General features: G+C 36.3%; 1 protein-coding gene across 1 annotated transcript; it reads left to right on the top strand.

The window, feature by feature from the left end:
* The first annotated feature begins 596 nt into the window (after positions 1 to 596).
* Positions 597 to 24,157, top strand: LOC104899777 (myosin-17). Its single transcript, XM_010687042.4, has 39 exons — positions 597 to 1,016; positions 2,381 to 2,509; positions 7,844 to 7,987; positions 8,109 to 8,254; positions 8,383 to 8,539; positions 8,650 to 8,708; positions 8,836 to 8,995; positions 9,082 to 9,231; positions 9,301 to 9,437; positions 9,514 to 9,660; positions 9,756 to 9,857; positions 11,033 to 11,090; positions 11,169 to 11,270; positions 11,392 to 11,429; positions 11,567 to 11,693; positions 11,783 to 11,953; positions 12,519 to 12,650; positions 12,829 to 12,938; positions 13,159 to 13,219; positions 15,928 to 16,105; positions 16,874 to 17,079; positions 17,238 to 17,357; positions 17,442 to 17,540; positions 17,622 to 17,843; positions 18,501 to 18,640; positions 19,242 to 19,359; positions 19,444 to 19,494; positions 19,597 to 19,668; positions 19,784 to 19,954; positions 21,187 to 21,342; positions 21,452 to 21,652; positions 21,959 to 22,096; positions 22,187 to 22,257; positions 22,346 to 22,445; positions 22,522 to 22,578; positions 22,681 to 22,737; positions 22,846 to 22,926; positions 23,511 to 23,593; positions 23,675 to 24,157. Exons 1-39 carry the CDS (start codon positions 1,014 to 1,016, stop codon positions 23,796 to 23,798), a joined length of 4,578 nt encoding a protein of 1,525 aa, XP_010685344.1. The 5' UTR covers positions 597 to 1,013; the 3' UTR covers positions 23,799 to 24,157.
* The last annotated feature ends 1,037 nt before the right edge of the window (positions 24,158 to 25,194 follow it).

The following is a 25,194-nucleotide window of genomic DNA, read 5'->3' as shown; positions in this document are numbered from 1 at the left end:
ATATGGACGAAGATCCGAGTAAGATATGAACTTATTCAGGATTGAAAAAAGCCGATCGACTTTCATTTGGTATTTTGGTCGAAATTCTTTGACTTATCGATACTCAATCAAATTCTCCTTTTTAACGATTAAATGCATCTCTATAATATCATATTTAAAAAAAATCCTTGTATTTCCGAACCACGAACTCTCTCCATAGTGCCAAAAAGAACCCATCAAAATACCAAGTAGAAAAAAAGGGTGAATAATGGCTTCAAAATAAAGCCTACACAATGACTCTTTTATCCTCTAAATTTAAGTGTACACTGTTGCTTCGTTTTCAAACTCTCTTGGCACCCTTTTCATATATTGACCGTTGGTTCACTCATATCAAAACCCATTTCCCTCGATGCAGAAGATCAAAATTCAAGGCTAATTTCGTCATTCTTTACTTCAGCAAAAACTCCCCAACTTTTTTTCAAAAAACAGTGTTACAGTAAATTTCAACAGGTTAATTAATCACAGTTATTTCGCTCTAAATGTCGTCTTATAATTGTCTTTGTAAAATGTAACCGTATTAAACTTTGTATTAGTGTCCCCACAATCTCTTCTTAGCTGACCCAGAGATTCTTAGGAGAGAGAAAATCCGCAGCACACAGCCTGGGTAGAGAGAGAAAGAGTTCAGAAGAGAAAAAACAAAAGAATTTAAATTTATTGGAAAATATAAACTTTTACTACTAAAGTTTCAATTTTTATGTTTTTCCATTTTCATAATATATCATAATCAAGGATTTTTCTTCTGCTTGTTCAAAATTTCTTGCTATTTCCTTCAAAAAAAATTTGTGGGTGCTTCTATTTTGTGCTGATCTACAAGCTTACTTGCTGAATTTCAGCGAGCTAGTTGAACTGGTTGGTGGGTCCCCCAAGTTGGGGGAGAAAAGGGTTAACTTAGGTTTCTAATTTGATTGTATTTGCTGGGTATTTGGATGAATTGAAGATTGGAGAGAAAAAAATCGTTTCTTTGTTTAACCCAAATGGTAATTTCTTGCTTCTTATCTATTTTGGATGATTTTTTAGGGCTTTTTTTGTTTGTAGTATAGTTCATTTGATTAATTTGCTAGGTGGGTATAGTAAAGGGTATGTTTTATTGTATAGTATGTTGCATACTTTTGTAGTTTAAAGCTTCTTGTCTAATTCCCCTAAAAAAAGAAAAGAAGCTTCTTGTTTAATTTGTGCTTTTTTTAGCACTTAAGTTCAAGTTTGAATGTTTGCTGGGTTTTGGATTGAAATGGATAGCTATAAGCTTATAATCTATACTAGGCAAAAGGAATTGGACATAATTTGTTGTTTCGAGGTTCGAATCATGTAATATGAATTTCTGGGGGATGGCTACATATAGTAATGGTGTCACTATTATTAATTCTTCATGAAGTGGTATGCCTACTCTTGAAAATGTTGTATTTTGGTTGGAACCCTGAGTTGTCTACTGTGATCTTGTTAGCCTTTTTTGGCTAATTTGTTTGAGAAAGGAAATTAACAATATAACTCAGTAGGGAATCCGGATTTGGTATGCTCTTAGTTAATTGGTAAGTTAAAGCAAAAAAATAGATGAATTTATTATGACTGCAATGAATGATATTGATTATTATTGTTTTACATTATATGTGCTTCCGAGTTTGGAGGCAATATTGTATTACATGAGTTTTTGGTTTGTGCTGTTTGTGAGTTGAACGACTTTTCTCATTTTCTTTGAGTTCGTGTCCTTGTATCAGCCGCAGACAAGGAATCAAATTGCTCTATGGTAGCTTGCTATGCACTTCCTTCGTGCACATGTTTTTTGAACCTTTTTAATTGGGGAGCAAAAGACATATGTAGTATTCACTTGGCTTTTGCTAGGTTACTGAGTCGAGTGTGGAATGTGGTTCGGTAATAATTGCATCATGAACAAGGATGTTGCCAAATAGTTCCTTGGTTCTGGAGATGCAGACCTTAGTTCGGACATTCTTACTGGGTGTTCCTCTTATGGAACCTATAAATAGTTGCCGTTAGAGGAATGGACTATCCACTTATTCTGCGTTTAATGAAAGTGACTGCTCCCTCCGTCCCATTAGGTTGACGACGCTTGAATATACAAGAAAAGGGAGCATATAATTGCTTTTTGTTTTCTTATCTTAATTAGTACGTCTACAACACTTACACATGGTTGTGATGCAAAATTTTAATCATATTTCCGTGACTGATAAATAGAAAGATGTATACAGATTTTCTTGGATGGAGAAACTCAGAGAGTTAGATGTAGTTTCATGATTTTTTGGTTATTCCAAATCGATAATGAATAAGTCAAAATATAGCTGATCAATTATGTAAATTGATCCAATAATGTATCACTCTCTTGTTGCAGGCTTCAACAGTGAATATAATTATAGGTTCACATGTATGGGTGGAAGACCCTAAGTTAGCCTGGATTGATGGAGAAGTTACTGGGATCAGTGGTGATGAGGTTCATGTTCATACTACAAATGGAAAAAAAGTAAGTTTGTTTACTAAAGCTTTCCATTACAAAAGTCATATTGTGGATTTTCATGTGTAAAGTTGTCGATTGTTCTGATACTGCGTGAGATAAATTCTGCACGTTGCTCATATTTTATCAGCGGAGGGGGTAGGGGAAATAAATTCTGGATTTAGATTGCCATGGGCTCATGAATTCAGGTCTTTTAATTGTTTGTTTTTCACGTGCCTGGAGCTTGGATAGCATGAGGTCAAAGCTCTCTATGTAAATTTGTTTCTTAATTGCTAGTGTAACCATGTTGATCTTTGGTGAGAAAGGATTATTGCTAAGATAGGTTTATAAACTCTAGGATAATGTATTTTCAAAATGGCTTTTACAATTTGACCGCAGTTTATTATTTGACAGAGAACTTTGCATGCACCTTTCTTAAGTCTCTTTTGATGAAAGTAAATAGTAATGTTTATGCGTGAACTTCTACACCAACGCCTCTTTAAATTAACCCTGTTTTATTCTAACTTTTCTTAATAGTTGTTTAGAAGGGGGGCCTCACCTATAGAATACTAGTCTTTTGTGCACGCGATGCGTGCGATGATATTTATAGACTTAATACTAAGTAGTAACCAAACTGAAAATGCAAGTTAGTATTTAAGTTCACCTCCATTTTGTGAATAAGATTCTTTCATGTTCTTTTTATGTTGTTATTCATTTTTGTGATTTTGAATAGTTTTTTGTTTTTCAAGTCTTATATGCGCATGTTCTTTTATAATTAATATGATGCTCTTTACTAAATATCGTCATTTCTTTTTTTTGGTTTTATTTATTTTTGTAATTTATAGTAGTTTTTGATATGGATTTCAGTGATTTCTCTATGATCCCAAAATTGTAACCGAAAAGTATAAGACAATTTCAAATTTTTTTCCTTGTCTAACCTCTAAATTCTGATTTTACAAATTAACATTTAAAAATTTTCATCATTTTATTTTTTCTCCTTTTCTAAATGTTCACACTTTGATTTTCAATTATATTTGAAATGAAATTTTAAATTTTTCATACACAATTTGATTTTGCATGAAAGGGTCATTTTAATTTTTCTCCTTTTCTAAATTTTAATAACACTTTGTTTCAATTATATTTAAAATGAAATTTTAAGTTTTTCATACACAATTTGATATTGCATGAAATGGTCATTTTTTATTTTTCTCCTTTTCTAAATTTTAACACTTTGAGTTTCTATTATAAGTGAAAAGAAATTTAAATTTTTTCATACACAATCTGATTTCGCAAATTAATGTAATTTTTTTTTTTCTGAAAATGAATTTTTGCAAAAGTTGTTCGCAAAAAGGTTTGATATTGTTTTGTTTTTTAAAATTTATTTCTGAACTTGGATATTTTGCAAAAGTTTCGAGCAAAAATTTACATTGGAATTTTTAAAAAAGAACTAAATTTTGTAACTTTTTCATTAGTGTCATAAATGAATCAAATTTTATACACATCTTATTTTCAGATTTTATATGAAAATGAATTAAACTTAAGTCTAATTATATAAAGCCCTTTCAACTAATTCCTATTATCTCCATTTTTTCAACTACATAACAGTGACTAATGTGAAATAACTTTGAAGATTAAAAGAATTATGTACCTGTTTGAAAGTTCGCAAATCGCCGATGGACGATGTGTATATCACTGTAAAATCTTATGTTTTTCTAGATTTGTGTTTATAGGTATTTTTGTGATATGTAATTGTGAATGTTATTGAGAACAATGATTTGTAAGTGAATTTTGTGAATGTTTTTGTATGTATTGACGTCCTAATATATTAGTTTTAGTTTGTAAGTTAATTTTTGTTTTTGTAAAGTTTCCTGATCATTTGAGTGATTTGCGTGATTTTTACAAGTGATTTTCTCAATTCTATGAGTGATTTGTAAAGTTTCCTCATATAATGATTTTGAGTGATTGTTGAAATTAATTTCCAGTGGCTTTTTTGACCTCCATTTTGGTATTGAGATTCCTTTTGTAATTTAGAAAGGGAAGGGGGCAAAATAGTCAGTTCAAAAGAGGACACCGTTGCTCCCCCCTTCCCTTATGTAATAGAGATTTGTAAAGTTTCCTCATATAAATGATTTTTGAGTGATTGTTGAAATTAATTTCCAGTGGCTTTATTCGACCTCCATTTTGGTATTGAGATTCCTTTTGTAATTGAGAAAGGGAAGGGGGGCAAAATAGTCAGTTCAAAAGAGGACACCGTTGCTCCCCCCTTCCCTTATGTAATAGAGATAGTGGCTAAAATCATCCTGTGTGGCATTCTGAGTTCCTTTGTTGCCCTTAAAACTCTTGCGGAGGAGTTTGGTTAGTGTCGAGGTGTGGGGTTGGTATGGGTTTGTAATACTCTAACTTGTATATGTTTCATATATAAAATTTACAAATTTGACACAAGTGGGGTCCATCCTGCCAATCCTAAAGGCCTTCGAGGTTTCGATTTCTTAAACCTTGAGTGGGCTAGGTATTTTCCCCTACTTTTGGAAATAAATGAAAAAAATACCATAATACTCCAGTGAACACAAAATCCACCTCATAGATTCCCTTCATCCAATATCAGTTCCTTCCTCTCCTTTCATGGCCACCATTAGTGTGACAACTATCCCCATCTATCTCCTCACGACTTATCCTCTCTTCATATCACAAAGATGAATAATCTTGATGCGTTCCCCCCGAAAAAAAAGAAAGAAGCACAATATGGAAATTTAATCAATTAAATATGCAAAAAAGGTTTAGTTGGGACATATTGCTTGTTTAGGAGGAGGAAGTGAGAGTATCAATGTAGAGGAGGTATTGGAGGTGAGACAAGGTGTTTAATAAGACATAAACTTTTCTTGGTGGAGGAGTAAGCAAGGGAAGGGGTTACACACTTGGATCATGTAGAGGTGGGAGAAGGTCGAAAGGTGAGAGGAGGAGAGAGAGAAAAGAAGTGAAGGGGGATTTAGGGGTGATAATGAAACAATTGATATCAGGTTTGCTTTTGTAGGAACCATCTATTCCACATTAAGTGGGTTTTTGGTTCATTGATTTAGGTAAATTAGGTATCGGGTATGGGTTGTCGGCTAGGAAACGTCCATATCCGTACTCATTGTTACATGGAACGCAGAACATTCCAGAACGTGGTACGGAAACGGGAGCGCGGAACGCAACCTCTAGAGTAAGCCAGATGAACTCCTAAACCATGTACCACGTTCTGCTTTTCGGGACGCGTCCCCTGGAACGTGGCCACGTACCATGTTCCCGGTGTCAATGTCCGTACTTGAAATGTTTCTTGAACACTTTGACCAAAATCAAATCATGAGGGCAAGCCCTTCAAATCTCGTATGGGGTTTCCATACATACCCAAAACCGATGGAATTGAATATTTTCATCAATTTAGGAAATTTGCATCGGTTCCATTAGACAAAATTTCTATTTTTGCGATTTCTATTCCTGAAATTCAAAATTTAGATACCTTAGACTCATAAAGTGGTTTACTGGTTCATGGTGGCTGGTGGGATCTCCACCCATATGGAGTTAACTCGAAAATTAAATCGCTGACATGGACAACACCATTAAGGCATGTTGAATTGCAGGAGTTTGAAAAAAGTGGTAAATCTTGATTGAATGGCCCTAATTTTTAATAATATTAATCTAAACTTTTACTTGAATTGTTTGTAAGAATTACAAATCAGTTCACAAATGTGGATGACGCTATTTATTAAGTAGATATTTTATTATTTTTAAACGCCATAAAAAGACTACCTTGTTTGGAGTAAAAATTCTGCCCTTATTAGTTATTAATGATTTAATATTGGTTTTAACTCCCTTTGGGTGGAGCAATGCTACCTAAATTGCTAAAAATCCAACGTACCGTGATCCAAAGAAGATAAATTAGTACATGCAAGTTAGCATACGTTTTAGCTGGTTCAACAAAATTAAATAGCGAATTACGTTTTTGTACCCGTTCTCATGCCGTGAATTAGGTAATACTTCGGTGAAGGTAATTAAAAACAAAACAACCTAATAAACTTTGGGCACTTGGAATGGGAATATCTAACTAGAAGTCACCAAAGTGTAATTTTGGTAACTATTGGTGCCTGTATAGGAAGATGTCCAAATATTTTTCAATAAATAAATTCCAACTGCTCATTTAAAGCCGTTACCAACCCATTTGTTGCATCTAAATGCTGCTGCGCTCCTTCACTGTTACACCTTGGACATCTGCCTTACCCTGATCGCAACTTGCTGCCTTCAATGTTACCTAGATTTTTGTCGTGCTTTTTTTTTTTGGCAACAATTCCACTTGATTAGATGCTTGCTTCAAAAGCTAATCAAGTCCCATGTATGGTATACTCCATGGGTCGGATGAGCTGGCAAGTTAAACACATGGATTAATGTTTATGAACGAATATCTAGATTGTTTTGTTGTAATGAACTAATGTGGCCAAAAGGTTAAGCTGTGTTTCCAACTGAAGTACCACCAGATGCCAAAGAGCTAGTTCTCTCAAACATAATTAAAACGTTCTTATAGATTATTCTCTCTTATAATCTTAAGACTTGAGCCATTTGCTTGAATTAGATTATGACAAAGTGTCACAGAAGCAGAATTTGTATGTTTTGCTTTGATACTTTTATCCAGCTGCCTTGCACGCATTATCTTATGATGATGTAAGTCGTAAATGCAAAGATTATAAAACTTGAGATAGTAGTTGTCGTGCCTTTATTTGAAGCTACCTTTTGTGTAAATTAAGATCTTGTCACAATTCTATAGGAGGGTCACCTGAAAACAAATCATAGAGATTGCTTTGCAAAAGTGCACAGTGTTTGAGAAGTAAACTTGTTATACCTTAGGTGATTAATATATGTAGTAGACTTTATCTAAAGATCACTTTGTTTCTAAAAGTAAATTTCACTACTCTTGAATAATTAAATTCCATGTAAGATATGTTGAAAATATGATTCATAAAGGTCTATAAGACAAAACATTGATGGCTCCCATAATAAAGTTATGAATAAGCTATTGGACATACTTATGCGATTTATGTCAATATTGTATCACAGCTAACTGCTAGTGTTACTTTATTAACAGCTATCAACTAGTCTTAACAAATATTTATAATGCAAACTGCTATTCAAATCAGTTAGACAAATCAGTGAACATGATCAGCTAATAAAACTTGCTGTCAGCTAAACGTAGCTAGTTGACCAACCTAGTTCTGTCATGAAATTTTCAAATATATCTATGTTCCATTCTACTTATCATATTGTCGTTGCATACTAGTCATATATGGCTATGAAGTATCTATTAATTCTGACTTTTATTGTTCTTTGCCTTAGGTTGTCACTAAGATTTCTAAAGTATTCCCCAAGGACACTGAAGCTCCACCTGCAGGAGTTGATGACATGACAAGACTTTCTTATCTACATGAACCTGGTGTTTTACAAAACTTGGCTACTAGATATGAATTGAATGAAATATACGTAAGTCAATAGGAGATTTTTCCTGTTCACTGTGTCTTTAGTTTGAGAATGGTGGAATGAGTTATGTTATATGAGGCAAAGTGGAGTAGAGATATAACTAAAATGGAGTTCACTTTTCCAGACATATACTGGCAATATTCTCATTGCTGTGAATCCGTTCCAAAGACTACCACATTTGTATGATACACACATGATGCAACAATACAAAGGAGCAAGTCTAGGGGAATTGAGTCCTCATGTATTTGCAGTTGGTGATGTTGCCTACAGGTCAATTCTGCTTTCCCTTGCAGTTTCTATCATATATATATAGTGGGGGGGGGGGGGGGGGGAATAGCAAGTGTTTCTAGCTTCTTTTTCCAAGTTCTAACTGACTTGATCAATTAATGAGGAAATAGGGCTATGATTAATGAGGGAAGGAGCAATTCTATTCTGGTCAGTGGAGAGAGTGGTGCTGGTAAAACAGAAACAACAAAGATGCTTATGAGATATCTAGCTTACTTGGGCGGGCGATCCGGGGTAGAGGGAAGAACTGTTGAGCAACAAGTTCTGGAGGTAGATAAAACTATATTTACCTGCATTTCCTTGACTCCAGTTATTATTCTACTTACTCAATGTCCTTTTTTATTACGTCACTGATGCTTTTGCTGATATTTGGAATGCAGTCAAACCCAGTTCTTGAAGCATTTGGTAATGCAAAAACTGTCAGGAATAATAATTCTAGGTACGATATGTTTCTGGAAACTATGGTTTTCATTTGCTGTCTACTGTAAATTGTGTTGCTGTCTAAACTAAAGATGCTTTCTCCAAGTTTCTTATTCTGCTTGTTTACTTTATCTATGATACTCTAGTCGGTTCGGTAAATTTGTTGAAATCCAGTTTGACAAGAATGGTAGGATATCTGGTGCTGCCATCAGAACGTATCTACTTGAAAGGTCACGTGTTTGCCAAATATCAGATCCTGAGAGGAATTATCATTGTTTCTATCTACTTTGCGCTGCACCAGCTGAGGTAAGTCACCTGTCTATATTGTTGGATTTATCTTCTCTTCGTAACTGCCACCATCTGTAAAAATAAGCTGAAGCATTGTGTTTCAGGAAATTGAGAAGTATAAATTGCGGAACCGAAAATCATTTCATTATTTAAATCAATCAAGTTGCTATGAACTGGAGGGTGTGAATGATGCCCATGAGTATCTTGAACTCAGGAGAGCTATGGATATAGTTGGAATCAATGAGGAAGAGCAGGTTAGTCTTGCCTGTTAACGTCTAATTACGAGGAAATGAGATTTCTTATTCTAAACAATATCTCTCCAGGAGGCAATTTTCAGGGTTGTAGCTGCAATTCTTCACCTCGGTAATATTAATTTTGTCAAGGGAGATGAGATAGATTCCTCAGCTATCAAAGATGAGAATTCTAGGTTCCATCTCAACGTGACAGCAGAACTCCTTAGGTACAGCTATTGTTGACCTGGTCTCTTTGGTCCTGTAATTTGCTGAAATCTGCTGATATTCAGGATTGATTGGTAGGTGTGATGCCCAGAGTTTGGAAGATGCATTGATAAAGCGTGTTATGGTGACACCAGAAGAAGTCATTACAATGACCCTTGATCCTGTCAATGCTCTGGCTAGCAGGGATGCATTGGCTAAGACAATATACTCTCGCTTGTTTGATTGGTATTAAGCCACACTTATGCTTCTTTATTTGGTTTCAGACTAAGGTTTTGCTGTATGAATGAGTTTGGATTAAGTGATAATCTTTCATGTTACAGGATTGTGGAGAAAATCAATATCTCAATTGGACAAGATCCAAATTCGAAATCAATCATTGGGGTTCTTGATATCTATGGTTTTGAAAGTTTTAAGTTCAACAGGTGAATCATGGCTCTCAACCTTTAAAATATAGCAATGCAGAAGTAGTTGCTACTTGCTATAGTAGCAGTTGTGTCTCACAACTGTTTTCAATTGCTTGGGGTGTGAAAGGAACTTGCATACACACTTTTGTATCAAATGGTGATGTTGGGAAAAGTTTTCTTGTAATTTCTACGTTGCTTGATGTATGTGCCATCTGGTGACTGGTGACTACTCTTCTTTGATCATAGAAATGGTGACCTTGGGGATTTCTTTTCTTGTAATTCACAAAATATTCTTGTTTATGGTGGAAATTCAAGTAGTCAGTGGATAAAACTGCTCATATATTCACCTTAACATTTAATTTTCTATTGATTTGGGATTATGGGTGTTAACAAGTAGAGGGGTTGGCTCAATCGAGTAAGGCTCGACTTAAGCTTAGAGCTCACCGATCCTTATGATATCAACCCGAAGCTTGGTATTGTCAAAAGCTAGTCCAAGGTTGCTTGGGAGTTTGGATTAGCTTGTTTCCTAGTTTTTCCTCTTTCTTGTTTTTGTGGGTTACAAACTAATTCTTGTAAAAAGGATATAAATATTACTTGAATAAGCAAATATGTAAGAACAAATCAAAGAAATAAAAAATGAGCCTACATAAGCGTGACTGTTGTTCACCCTGGCTGTTTGGCGTAGATAGAGTTTTAACCTAGCCAAGCCTAAGGGTTCGGTTTTACTTATAGGTTCAAAGCTCTAGTTGAGACTAGAATCACCTTGGTTACACTTATACTCCCTCTGGCCTTTAAAAGACCCGAACACTTGTCGGGACACGTATTTTAAGATGATAAGTTGTAGTGTGGTCATCAAATGTTATTTTATATAAAAACTAGATGTAATAAGAGTTGGTGGGGTATTTTTTATTAGAGGGGAGAGAAAGTTGGGTAACTTATTATTGATAAAAGGTAGAGTGTGGGCCAAAGGAGTTTAAAAGAAATAATATATTAATAGTGGGACCATGTCAAAAATGGAAGTGTTCAAACTAATTTCGGATAAATATAAAAGGAAAGTGTTCAGACCATTCTGGGGCGGAAGGAGGATTAAGAAGCTAGGAAAAGGAAGTCTTTTACGGAGAAACTTTATGGTGAAACTTTCTGTGCTCTTTTTAAGTTGAAATCTTTACTCATTAATATATGCCTTGAAACAGTTTTGAGCAGTTCTGCATCAATTTCACAAATGAGAAACTGCAGCAGCATTTCAACCAGGTTAGAATTCCTGTTTTCACTGTGTGGATTTATCAAATGAAAATTTAGTGAGTTACTCATACTTACTTCCAATTGCAGCATGTCTTCAAGATGGAGCAAGAAGAATACTCTAAAGAAGAGATAAACTGGAGCTACATAGAATTTGTCGATAACCAGGATGTGTTGGATCTAATTGAAAAGGTGAGTTGTGATTGCTTCTTCAGATCTGGTGATGGCACTTTTCTGCTACTTGCTTGTTTCATTTCTGGGTCATGTCTACTTCTTTAAGAGTCCGTTTAACTGAAAACTTGATCCTCTACAGAAACCTGGAGGAATTATCTCCCTGCTTGATGAAGCCTGGTATGATAGGATCTCCTTCTTTGTAGCTTGCTGTAGTTCATGTTGTTCAACTATTTGAAAAAGTTTCACATTTCTTGTAACTTTGATGATATGGGATGGTGAAACAGAAGTAGGTTTTGATTTTTAATTTTCTGCAGTATGTTCCCAAAGTCTACGCATGAAACATTTTCTCAGAAGCTGTACCAGACTTTTCAAAAAAATAAACGCTTTAGCAAACCGAAACTTAGTCGCACTGATTTTACTATAGTGCACTATGCTGGGGAGGTAAGTTTTCTTGGCTTGGTTATATCCTTTTTCTGCTTCATGTTAAACTCAATCTCCTCAGTTGCTGAAGTATCCCTGTTATTTTGTAGGTTATGTACAAGGCCGATCTGTTTCTGGATAAAAATAAAGATTACGTGGTGGCAGAACATCAAGCTTTGCTGACAGCCTCAAAATGTCCTTTTGCAGCTGCACTTTTTCCTCCACTTCCAGAGGACTCTTCAAAGTCATCCAAATTTTCTTCAATTGGATCAAGATTTAAGGTCCGCACGGCTTTCTTTTGTATATGTTATCTAAACGTGTTATCATTGTCCTTTTTGTGAACTGTCACGCTCTTATCGTCAGCAGAGTCTTTCTGCCTGTTGGGATCTAAGATTGTAGAAGATTCTATAGTCTTGCCTTTTCACATAGAGTTTCATTTCTGTTGATGAGAATCTTCCACCGATATATTGCATAGAATATGGTCAGAATTGCCCATATACATTAGAGTGTACGAAACAGATATGGTTGAATCGGTTGGCACACAAAGTTCTTGCCTAATGCTTTTAGATTGTAAGTTTGAATTGACGACACTACTAAATGAATTTTTTTTCCTGAAATTTTGATTTGCTATTGGTTAAGTACGATACTACAATCATTTGCACATGCAATGTCATTGTGCTCTCAGCAGTCATCTTTATTGTTGAGTGATGCATTGAGATGATTAGATTGCAATTCTCTTCTTGTTTTTGTTGGTTTCTACATACAAATGTCCGCTTAATGATTTCTAGATTATAGTAATTTTTAAATCTAGTATTGTTTAGTTGATTAATGTGTTATGCATTGCAGCTGCAACTTCAATCTTTAATGGAGACCTTAAACGCGACTGAGCCTCACTATATAAGGTGTGTGAAGCCAAATAATGTATTGAAGCCTGCCATTTTTGAGAATGTGAACGTCATCCAACAATTACGTTGTGGTGTAAGTATAATCTTTAACTTTTTTGTGGGTTGGACCAGCCTTTGGTTCTCTAGCACAACATTTTCCAAGCTATCAGCTAGAGTTTTCAAATACTATGGGTGCTCTTTTAGTTGTTCAACATCGTTTTTTCCTTCTACAAAATATTTAATTAACCTTTTTTGGTCCCTCAAACATTCAGGGTGTCCTTGAGGCAATCAGGATAAGCTGTGCTGGATATCCTACCAGAAAGACGTTCTATGAGTTTCTTCTTCGATTTGGTGTCCTTGCACCAGAGGCTCTGGAAGGAAAGTAAGTCGCTCCATATCCAGATTATTCTTTTGCTTTTTACTCTGTCAAAGTACTTAGCAGCATTGTGTTTTAATATACCTTTCAATGGTGGCTCCGGTTCGTATCATGACACATGCTTAAGATATTAATTACAGAGTACCCATATGAGTGTCACAAAAATATCTTATTTTGGGTTTGGATGCAAAAGAAAATTTATTTGAGTTCCTTTTCTCCGCTGCAGTTATGAAGACAAGGTTGCGTGTCAGGTTATTCTTGATAAAATGGGATTGCAAGGATATCAGGTATCGTTGTGAGCTTTGGTGATTTCTGATAGGCTATGTTTAGTTCACTTGAAATTTTCTGATCTGAACTTATCTGATCTGATCTGAACTTATTTTTTCTGATCTGATCTGATCTGATCTAATTACAAGATCTTATCTTTTAGATATTTCTCAATATATAAGAAAAAATATAGTCATGTGGGGTCTTGTTTGATTCGTCTCAGTGAGTACTTTATTAATATTCAATTATTATAATTTTTACTAATATGTAATGAAAGATATAATGATTTTTAAATATAAGCATGATCTGATCTGAACTTATTTTTTCTGATCTGATCTGATCTGATCTGATTAGATCTGAAATAAGCAAAAATAAGGTGAACTGAACATAGCCATAGATTGACTATATGATTGCTAGTTCTCTTAGGGGGCGTTTGGTTTGGGGTAAACTGGAAAGGGAAAGGGAATAGAACCTCTTGATTCCTTTTGATGTTGTTTGTTTTGGGGGTTTCTTTTCCTCTCCTCCTTTCCCCTCCTTACCCCAAATCCCTCTAATCTGATTACCCACACCCCCCCAAGGTTTCACATTCCCTTTCTTTGACTCATCATTGACCACCTCCTTCACCATTCAACCACCACCATCAAACCATCACAACCTAACCCAATCATTACCACCACTAGACTCCTCCACCTACTCATTCAACCACCACCCAACCGCCACCAGAACCGCTTCCTTGACCACCACCCGCCGGCAACCCTAACCCAACCACCGGAACCCTAATACGACCATCGACACCCCTCCATCGTGATTCCCAGCACCACCCTAATTCACCCGCCGAAAATTACCCACCACCCCCGAAACCCATACCACCAACCACGAAACCCACCCAGATCTGAGGAAGGGAGCCCGAAAAAACCAACCATCACCACCAAAAGAACCACCAACCACGAAGGAGAAGAGTACGACCAGGAAAGAGGGGAAGGGTGGCGACCGGAAAAGAGGGGAGGCGGACGACGACCGGAAAAGAGGGGAGGGGGACGACGACCGGAAAAGAGGGGAGGGGGACGACGACCGGAAAAGAGGTGAAGGGTGGCAGTGTTAAGGGTGATATACAGTGGTGGTTGAAGGAAGATCTGTGGTGGTTAAATGTTAGGGTTTCCCTTAGACATTTTGAAACAAACAACCAACTAAATCTAAGGGTTTGGCTTTCCATTCACCTTATTTCCCTTTCTTAAACCCTTTCCCTTTCCCCTTAGTGAACCAAACGCCCCCTTAGTTGATTAAAATACAAGGCTTTCTGCTTGTAATCAAATTAGCTTTAATATGTGTCTATTGCATACACAAGGCAACTATTATCTTGGACAGACAAAGTGGGGGGGGGGGGGAACGTATCAGTAGGTGTGGTCCGGTATCTTAAAGGATTTCAGAATTATTTTCTCTTTTTTTGTCCAAATTGAAGGCCTTGGTGCCATGTCATATCCTTATGTTTGAATCCTGAGGGAACATAATTGCAGAATTTTATGGAAAAGTTAGACTGTGTCTGGGTGAGTGCAGAATTTTGTGGAATAGCTCCAAGGATTTCTGATTTCTAAGGGACTTCTATGTAGCCATAAGGGCTAAGTAAAGTATATGAAGCTAAAAGTAGAAACATTAAGCATAGATAGTGCCAAGTGACGTGTTATATTGTCATGAATTCCGAATATAATTCCTTTGGTTATGTATATAATGCTTATACTTTACTCTTAGGGCTATGTATAAACCCTACACTAAAGTACCTTTTCATTTTTGTTCTGCCCATTGTTATAAATGTCGGCAGATATGCGACATATTGGCCAAGTAACGGAATACTAGCTTGCTAGACCAGTATTTCCTGATTGTCAAAGGACTGCTATATGTTGCTCGATACGGCATATACAAGGAAACAGTGCCAATATGGTCTATACAAGACCGACACAAAAATCATGCTGCGCACCATCTTATGGCATCGCCTTACCACTCGGCCATGCCGCCAAAACGCTTCTGCTCCAAGAACAGAGGATTGTGTGTATCGATCCTGCATCTGTGACCATGATTAATATTTAGGACTCCAGATCTGTCTTGTTATTGTGGCTTTATTAATTTGCAGTTCTTCCATCTTGGAAGTTGGAACACTGGGATGCGCTTTATAGTAGGTGATAAGCTAATAATCTTATTGGCAATGTGAAATGCTAATTTTAACTAATACTGTATTGGACCACAGTTTTTGTATTTGAAATGTCAATATTCCAATTGATTTCGCGATTTGAGCTGGACAGCTGGACTAATCTGCCGGCTTAACGATTCTATGTACCTTCTATCTGTATGTTACACTGCCAGAAAGGAATTCAAGATATCACCTCTTTTCAAAGCTATACATGCTAGCCTAGAAGGCTAGAACTATTATGAAACTTAGAGCGTATTAGGTATATTCATATATCTGATGTAAGGTGTTGAACTATTGATTCCTTTTCGTAGCATTTGAATTTTCCATTGTCCTGTAGTTGCTCTTTTCCTTGTATCTCAGATGTTTTGTGTTATTGAGATTATGATTGAAAGAAAATTGTAGCGTATAATGCTTTTTTGATTTTTGTTGTACATGCATTTACACTGCTACTTGAGTTCTCTCTGCATATCTTGTGCTTGTTTCTCAATTATGGTCATCTGTTTTAAGGCCATTTGATTAATTTATATTTCTATATATTTTTGACAGATAGGTAAGACAAAAGTATTCTTAAGAGCAGGTCAGATGGCGGAACTCGATGCTAGAAGAGCAGAGGTACTCGGAAATGCAGCGAGAAAGATCCAGCGAAGCATCCGCACTTATATTGCTCGCAAGGAATTTGTGGCCCTCCGTGAATTTGCAATTCAGTTGCAGGCTTTATGTCGATGTATGTTGCTTTGCTCTTGGGAAAATTCTTCTGCAAATTCATTGCCAGTATTCCATTTAAAGAAATACTTCCTTTTTTAGGCCCGAGCTTTTGCTAAAGCAGTGTTGAAGGAAGTATTATATGTGTTCGTACATAAGATTTTCTTTTAGGTCTTCAATTAAAATTTATTTATTAGTCATAAGTTATAACTGATTATGACTGAAAGAGAACTGGAGATATAATTTGTTTGTCAGTAACAATTTTGTATTGTGAGGTGAGAGTGGTTGAGAATATGATGTCCTGTACGGCTGTACATACACCTTGCAAGTTGGTTGCATGTAATTATGCAAGAGATGGACAAAAAGTCTGATATCTTTGTGACAAGGGTTTGTCGTCAAAATCGTCGAGAGCACTATATCTGGCTGATGTTTCTGTTAAGCACGGCAGTGCCCTGTCAACCTTTTCATTGGGATGGTAATTGGCAGGGCTCTATGTCAGGGAACTCACCAGACCAGTTGAACCCCAGCTTCTTGAGAGTGGTTGGAGGGAAGGGAATCATAACCTAGTGGGAAGTAGGACGTGTGACCTCCGACTCACAAGTTCAAGCTCCTACCAATCGTCTATTGGTTGGGTCCACCCCTTGTATTAGTTTAGACTGGTGTCACGAAATGTTCAGGTCTTTCGGTGCATACCCTTCAATTCATCAACTTACAAGGTGATCCCTTGTTAATGAGTGCTCCTGCTCAGGAATTCTAATATGAACAATCTATGTCTTTGTGGCCTTTGCAGTCAGAATGGCCTGTAAGCAGTATGAAGAATTACGGCGTGAGGCTGGAGCTTTAAGAATCCAGACTAAGTTCAGGCAGCATGTAGCAAGAAAAGTTTATCTGCAAGTACGTTTATCTGCAATCACCTTGCAGACAGGTTTAAGAACAATGATTGCGCGCAATGAATTTAGAATGAAACTTCGCACAAAAGCTGCCATCCATATCCAGGTACTTTTTGTTTTTGGTATCACATCTCATTAGAAGTAATCGGGTTGATGAATTCTAGGTGGGTAGATGCAGTTTCCAAGATTAAATTGTTATATGAGGTAAAATTACTAAATTAGAATGAATTTACCCGTGATTAATGAACTTTCATATTAATTCAGGCCAAGTGGAGATGCCATCATGCTTCTGCTTACTACAAGAAACTATACAAGGCAGCTATTGTTACACAGTGTGAATGGAGGTGTAGAGTTGCAAGAAGGGAGCTCAGAAACCTTAAAATGGTTCGAATTTTGACCTTCATCTCAGTTCGACTGCTTGTTGCTTTTTCATGTTGCATTAATACCCTCTGGTTTGGATTGATTTAGGCTGCAAGAGAAACAGGTGCCCTCAAGGAAGCAAAAGACAAGCTTGAAAAACGTGTAGAGGAACTAACATGGCGTTTACAACTCGAAAAGCGTTTGCGGGTAATATTATGGGCATATTTATATTTCCTGAAATTAGTTTTCATCTGTCAGATTTTTATTTGTGGTATCTCCTTATTGCAGACTGACCTTGAGGAAGCAAAAGCCCAAGAGACTGCACAGCTGAAGAAAGCATTGCATGCTATGCAATCACAACTTGAAGAAGCTAAAACAATGGTGATTAAAGAAAGGGAGGCTGCTAGGAAAGCCATTGAAGAAGCACCCCCTGTAATTAAGGAAACTCCTGTTATTATTCAGGATACGGAAAAGATTGATTCGTTGACTGCTGAACTTGAAACGGTCAAGGTAAGGTTGTAAGAAAAATCTCCGTATATATGCTGCATGTCCCACCAATCATACTGCAACATAACATTGCTCACAATTTAACCTGTTCTCTGCATGGTTGCCTTGTTTTTTTCTAGCTCTTACTAGACTGATTTCTCTGGTATTTTACGCTTTTCTATTCTATATTTAATGGTATAATGAATTCCGTTATTTTGCGGTAAACATTAAAATATACATTAGGGCCATGTACTTCAAATTTGCTATATGACTCCATCTTTTGGTGCTGAAGTGTGAACTTTATAATGAGCAACTTTAGAAACAGAAATGGATGAACTTTTAGTGTCCTTCCAATTTTACTCATGCAAAAGGTAAATCAAATGTGATACCTCTTACTTCCCTGGTCACTGGTTAATGATTTGACATAAAATTGTGATGTCATGCAAGGTTCTATTTCAAAAACAAGTGTAGGAATCTGTCGGGGAAACTCATTTTAAAAATGATCTTCTTGGTCTTTATCTCAATAGTCAAGCTTAAACGCACAGCTGATCGAGCTATAACCATTTTTTTGCGTACTAATACTTGGCACAATTCGATCTTTTAATTTCAAGTGTTGCTTCTCTTAGTCTAAGAAAACGCATTTGTGCCCTAATCCCCTAATACTGTCATGATTTGGTGCAGGCTTTGCTGCAGTCAGAGACAGATTCCAAAAAAGAGGTGCAGCAATCTTATACAACAATGCTAACCAGCAATGAAGAACTAATGAAGAAGCTGAAGGAGGCAGAGGAAAAAGGGAATCAGCTTCAAGAATCAATGCAGAGGTTTGTAGCATATTTATCAATGTGTCTTAGGCTTACTGGTTAACCTGTGTAAAGTGGGGGATCTTTTTAATCAAATGGGGGCAAGTAGAGAGTAGGTGCTGCTCTTTTTTTTTCTTTTCCATACGTTTATTTAATTTCTACTTTCTCCTTTTTTTTCATGGCACCGTTTGAGTTTCATGCATATCAATGCTCAATTTAAACTTCAATATCTTTAATTATTCTTCTGTAAAAATTACATAAAAAAATATTTTGGAAGTTTATGTTGAGATGATACTGAAGATATGGGTAAGTCAATGAGTGAGTAGGTGTTTTTACTAGTGTATCCTGACCCTCTGAGCTTCTTCATCAACATAGCTACGAGGGGTAATCTTTATTGTAATAATACATTTGTTTTTGGTAAGTTATTGTTGAATTTTGAGACCTCCAACTATGGCCACTTGGGTGAATTTTGCTTGGTCATTGTAACAGAGTACATTTTCCTGAGCGGACATTGTCATCTGTGTCTCTGTGAAAGTCATGGCTCTAATTGTTTTTCAACCTGTAACTAGATTACCTGTGATTGTTCTAATTCATTAGAAAAGTTGCTCTTCTTGTGTTTCAGTCTTCAAGAAAAGGTCTCTAATTTGGAATCTGAGAACCAAGTACTTCGGCAACAAGCACTGGCCATATCTCCAACAGGCAAAGCAGTAGCAACACGACCAAAGACAACAATTATACTGGTAATCCTGGCTTGCACAATTATGTTTTCTTTGTGTATTATGCTTATGGTCTATCTTGATATAGTTATGTGTGTATAACTTCAGAGGACTCCAGAGAATGGGAATGTTGTGGACGGAGAAATCAGAAGAGGATCGGTAAGATTATTTCTGCCATTTCAGGCAGTTTGATTTTCAATTTTTCATGCCAATACTGAATTTCATGTCACTGCTTTTACCTTTATTATTAAAAAAATTTAGGCCCTTGCTCCGGTACCTTATACGCCTGAGAGTGAAGCAAAACCCCAGAAATTCCTTTATGAGAAGCAACAGGTAATCAAACATGAGATCGAATATGATAAATTTACTTACTTTAGTAACACCCTTTTAGATGTTTTGGGAATTGAACCTTGTTTCTTATCATGCTTGGATGTTGCTTTTTTTCCAGGAGAATCAAGATGCTCTAATAAAGTGTATATCACAAGATCTGGGATTCTCTAAAGGCAGGCCTATTGCTGCATGTTTGATATACAAATCTCTTCTGCAATGGCGATCATTCGAGGTTGAAAGAACCAATATATTTGATCGTATCATTCAGACTATATCTACAGCCATCGAGGTGTAGCTCACACTTGATTATAGATTTACTTATCATACCATTCCCATCCCCATTTGCATTCTTATTACCCTAGGATATGCACTTCTTAGATTGCATGGAAATTTTTAACCTCCCCGGACACGGTGGTGATCGTATCCAAACTGGCTCTTGCTATCCGGGATATATAGAATCTGAGGGTGTCTACTTAGGTGATTAGGTCTTTTATCTTGTGCTCTTAAGATACTGTGGAATAGCATGTGGCTTTTAATAAAAAATTACCACTTGAACGAGCCACTATTAGTAACTCTTGTAAATTTTTACTTTAAATGGGCTGATCAACTGTTATACGGCCCTTCTATACAAAACAGTTATGGTACTGTTAGCTCTCTTTTCTATCTAATATATTAGTTCTATTATTATAGTCCATAATAAATGTTGTTTTAGAATTTTGATTTTCGACACAAAAGTTGTTAATATTTTTCCTAGTCTACCACTCTGCCTTTACACTGAACCCCTATGTTAATTGCCTGTTCTTTTTCCAACAAATATTACGGAGAGTACTTTAGCCACTCTATTATCATTCTATATATTTGTTAATTAGAGGGAATTTCCTAGTGCTTTTTTTTCTCAAGAAGCACTTTGCCTTTCCAGAAGGTCTAATAGAAATGGCCTCTTTGTAGCTGCAGTGTGCAATGCCCCGTTGCTTTGCTAAGACAAGAGTATGATAGAGGCATTCAGGTGGTGTTGTGCCATAGTATGTGTTATGAATCCATATCAAGGGCCAAGGGGGAAGGACAATTTAGATATTATCTTCATTAGTTAGCTTGGGGAATAAGCTAGGTAGTTGTGCTGAGGAAATTACTCTATATGCAGGGATAATTAGAGAGAGAGAGAGGTATGTTGAATTATGTGGAGAGTGATTAGTGGTTTTAGCTTGGGAGAGTGCCATTCGTCTCGAAAGATTGGCGAGGCTGTAATTGGTGATTAATCATCTAGATTGGCACTAATTCAGTCATATCTTACTGTTTTCTTCTTTAAACCTTATTCTTCATCCCTTAATCTCTCAACTCTATGTGTAATCTCACTGTTTTGGCCACCAAGCTATGTTAATTCATAGCAGTATGGTATAGATTAATATTTCAATTTTCCCGCTTGTGATCTGGGATACAATTATGATTGTACTGCTCTCCCTTTCCAATTCTCCTTTTCTGGACTTCAGCTCTGCTAATGCTTGTGATTGTTTTCTACTGAAGACCCAGGATAACAATGATGTACTGTCCTACTGGTTATCTAATTCAGCCACATTGCTATTGCTGCTTCAAAGCACACTAAAAGCAAGTGGAGCTGCCAGCCTAACACCACATCGAAGGAGAACCTCATCTGCTTCTTTATTTGGTAGGGTATCTCAGGTAAGATGCTAATTTTTTTTAATCGTCATCAAAGAAATGGTAGTAAATATTGCCGCCTTGATGTTCGATATAAATTTTTATTCTTTTTGCTTCGGCCTCTCAAAATTAGGGACTTCGATCATCTCCACAAAGTGCTGGTTTTTCATTATTCAATGGCCGTGCTCTTGGTGAAGAACTGCGTCAAGTCGAAGCGAAATATCCTGCATTGCTTTTCAAACAGCAACTTACTGCTTACCTTGAGAAGATATACGGAATGATCAGAGACAATCTGAAGAAGGAGATTTCTCCAGTTCTTGGTTTATGCATCCAGGTAAGCAGCAGTGATTGTCAAAAGAAAAACTTGTATGAAATAATAAAAAAATAGCAATCTAATATGGTCAGAGCAAAATTTTGTGTTTGCTTTTAGTGATCCGTCCTCTTTAGATGGCTCTTTTTGGAGGTTTGAGGCCTTAAATTGGCCTCATCTCGTTCTACATAGATCAACAAAAGACCATGCCTGATTGTGTAACATCAACTATCTACATTGTATCTTTTCATTAATGCCCTTGTTTTGCCTTTTATCTATATGAGTGATGTGAATCTAGCTGTTTTTCTGGCCTAATATATTTGCCTGCAGGCACCTAGAACTTCCAGGACAAGTTTAGTAAAAGGACGTGCTCAAGCCAATGCAGTCGCTCAAAAAGCGTTGATTGCTCACTGGCAGAACATTGTTAAAAGCCTAAATAACTATTTAAATACTATGAGAGCCAACTATGTAAGTAAATTAGCTTTGCGACTGAAGATGGACTTGTTTACATAGATATCCAACATTCTATTGCCTAATTGGGCAATTTTAATCTGGCAGGTTCCACCATTCCTTATCCACAAAGTGTTTACACAAACATTTTGTTTCATCAATGTTCAACTTTTCAATAGGTAATCCGTGATCTACTTGTATACTTATGCATATGATTAGCATGGTGAACTTTTTACTGATCAGCGAACATTTGGTTTGTCTCTTCAGTCTTCTGTTGCGCCGTGAATGCTGCTCGTTTAGCAATGGGGAGTATGTTAAAGCAGGCCTGGCAGAGCTAGAACAATGGTGTCATGATGCAACAGAGAAGGTACTTCAAATTTATATCATATGTGATTCCTTGTGCTATAGATGATATTAATGAATCTTGTTATTTTATAAATCAGTATGCAGGTTCTGCCTGGGAGGAGCTCAAGCACATAAAACAAGCAGTTGGATTCCTGGTCTGCCTTCTAAATCTTCTCCTTCCATCACTATAAAAATAATACTTGGAACCTTTTTTGACCAGTAAATTTTTTTTTTCTCTAAATATTGGTCACAATCAGGTGATACACCAAAAGCCCAAGAAAGCGTTGAAAGAAATAACAAGTGATTTGTGTCCTGTGAGTCAAATTCTCTTCCTAATGTCCCTTTTTTATATGGCTAGTTCGATAATTTGTGTTACTTTGTTATACCCTCCCACTTACTCCAAGTGTCTGATTTTCTCTCAGGCTCTCAGCATACAGCAGTTGTACCGCATCAGTACAATGTATTGGGATGACAAATACGGCACACATAGTGTATCTGCTGAGGTGACTGGAAATCATATTTTATGAGAATCTTTTCTACTCTCTCCGTTTTCACCAAGATTTACTCACTTTCCCTTTTGCGTCGTTTCACAAAGATCTACTCACTTCACGTCTTTACCTTTCATCAATTTGGGTAAGAGAACCCAACCTTGTAATGGGTTCCTTGGCTTTTGTGGAAAGAGAACTGGAGAAGTGAGTAAATTGAAGTGAAACAGGGGGAGATTTTCGTACTTAATATGCCTGCTTTCCTTTGGGTTTACAGTTTCTCCTTTCTTTTCACCTTTAACTGTTTAGAACAAGAAAGAAAAATAGATTGACACAAAATAACATTATTGCACACAGAGCTCCACTAAGAAAAAACACATGCTAATTGCTCAAAACGGTTGATATCTATAGATGCTTATCCTATTCCCTAATTCATGTGCTGAAGAGCCTTTTACTTGTACAAGGACAGCTCTAACGGGGTTCGGCCTATACCTGAGATAGGTGGCTTGATCTAGGCCCACATATACTAGTCCAAGAAAAAGAGACTTTGAATATTTGTTTATTGTTCAAATACTTACAAAACTCATCCTGTCAACTATTAGGTTATTGCAAGTATGAGAGTCAAGATGACAGAGGACTCCAACAATGCTGTGAGCAGCTCCTTCCTTTTAGATGATGACTCAAGGTAATGGTATTTTTAAGTCTCCAGAATCCATACTGACTCAAAATTGAGAATCTATGCCTAATCACTCGTGAATCACTGCAGCATTCCGTTCTCAGTGGATGAAATCTCAAAGTCTATGGAACAAGTGGAACTGGCCGATGTTGATCCCCCACCTCTGCTTCGTGAAAACTCAGGCTTTGCATTTCTTCTACAACGGTCCGATTAATATTCAATGATCACTCTTCTTGCTGCTATATTCTTGCTGCACAGGAAGGATTCACTTGTACATTTGTTGCTGTGAAGATTTTAAGTATATTATTTCTGTAAATTCACACTCAGGCGCTCCTATTTTTTCTTATGTCTGGGTTAGTTTTTTCTTCAGTCAGAATGTTGGCTTCTTGTTTCTTTTCCCTTTGTTCTTTTATTTTTTTGGAAGCTAAGTGCTTCTTCTGTGGACAACGATAGGCAGCCATATATAGGAGTTTTGTGATGTTACTAGTATACTGTGGCTCCTTGTTGATGTACATATTATGTGTTATTGTTTGATGTAATGGTGATGAAAAAAGAACGTTGTTTGACAAGTAATACTCTTCGTTCTTCTCGAGTCTTTCTCCTACTTGAATCCTTAATATTTGACTAATCTAACACAACTACTCTAACAAAGCCCCAACATTAAAAAAATCAAAAATCTCAACTGACTAACAAATAATGACTTTTATTGATACTGATTATCAGCATATTGTAGTTGTAATACTTCTATAACATAAATTATTTCAATAGCATAGTCTGCAATTATAACATAGATAAAGATACTTGAGTAGATGCGTAAAATTGACTAAAATCAGCTTGTGTCAGATTCTTAGCTATAACTCGAGAGAGGGTGACCCAAAAACAATCCTACTCGATCTCAATCCATAACAAATATGTACTCGAAGTTGATCAACGTTTGACTTGAAAACAACCCAAATCGCTATTGACTTGTCTTAGTTACAACGTGATATGTTATTTACCTAAACCATTATCTAGAACTATTTCTGTAACACCTCGATAATTCTCTCTTTTCCAAAAATACTTTTCAAATATAAAAGTTAAAGAATCATCAAAGCATTATCGTCGCCCATGTGATAACGTATTGGTTTATTCAGAATTTTGCAGCGGAAAACATATAATTAAACTTTAGAATTTGAAATATAATAAAGTAACTTTAAAACCAAACAACACTGTTAATAGTAACTTCAAATCAAACTTAGATTAAGAAAATGACTTCTAATTGTGTTAGGGGGTCCAAACATCAATTTTACTCATCATTAAACTCTCTTGAAATTCTATTTTCCGCTGTAAAATTCGAAATAAGCCGATACGTTATTACACGGGTCGCGAGCGATAATGCTTTGATGATTCTCTAAGTTTCCAAAATACCTTTTCAATAAGAAACTTAGAGAATCACCAAAACATTATCGCACGTGTGATAACGTACCGACCTATTCAGAATTTTTGCAGCGGAAAACATATAACTAAACTTTAGAATTGAAATTTAGTAAATAATTAAAGCAACTTTAAAACCAAATAACATTGTTAACTTGACTTCAAACCAAACTTACATGTAAATGTATCTACACTAT

The sequence above is a fragment of the Beta vulgaris genome, chromosome 7 (assembly GCF_026745355.1).
Source record: "Beta vulgaris subsp. vulgaris cultivar EL10 chromosome 7, EL10.2, whole genome shotgun sequence".
NCBI lineage: Eukaryota > Viridiplantae > Streptophyta > Magnoliopsida > Caryophyllales > Amaranthaceae > Beta > Beta vulgaris.
This window is presented reverse-complemented; position numbering and strand designations above follow the sequence as displayed.

Coding starts and splice junctions, on each gene's coding strand:
- LOC104899777 (XM_010687042.4), top strand. Junction 11,954..12,518: donor CAATTGGATCAAGATTTAAG/GTCCGCACGGCT, acceptor TATGCATTGCAG/CTGCAACTTCAATCTTTAAT. Junction 12,651..12,828: donor TCCAACAATTACGTTGTGGT/GTAAGTATAATC, acceptor TCAAACATTCAG/GGTGTCCTTGAGGCAATCAG.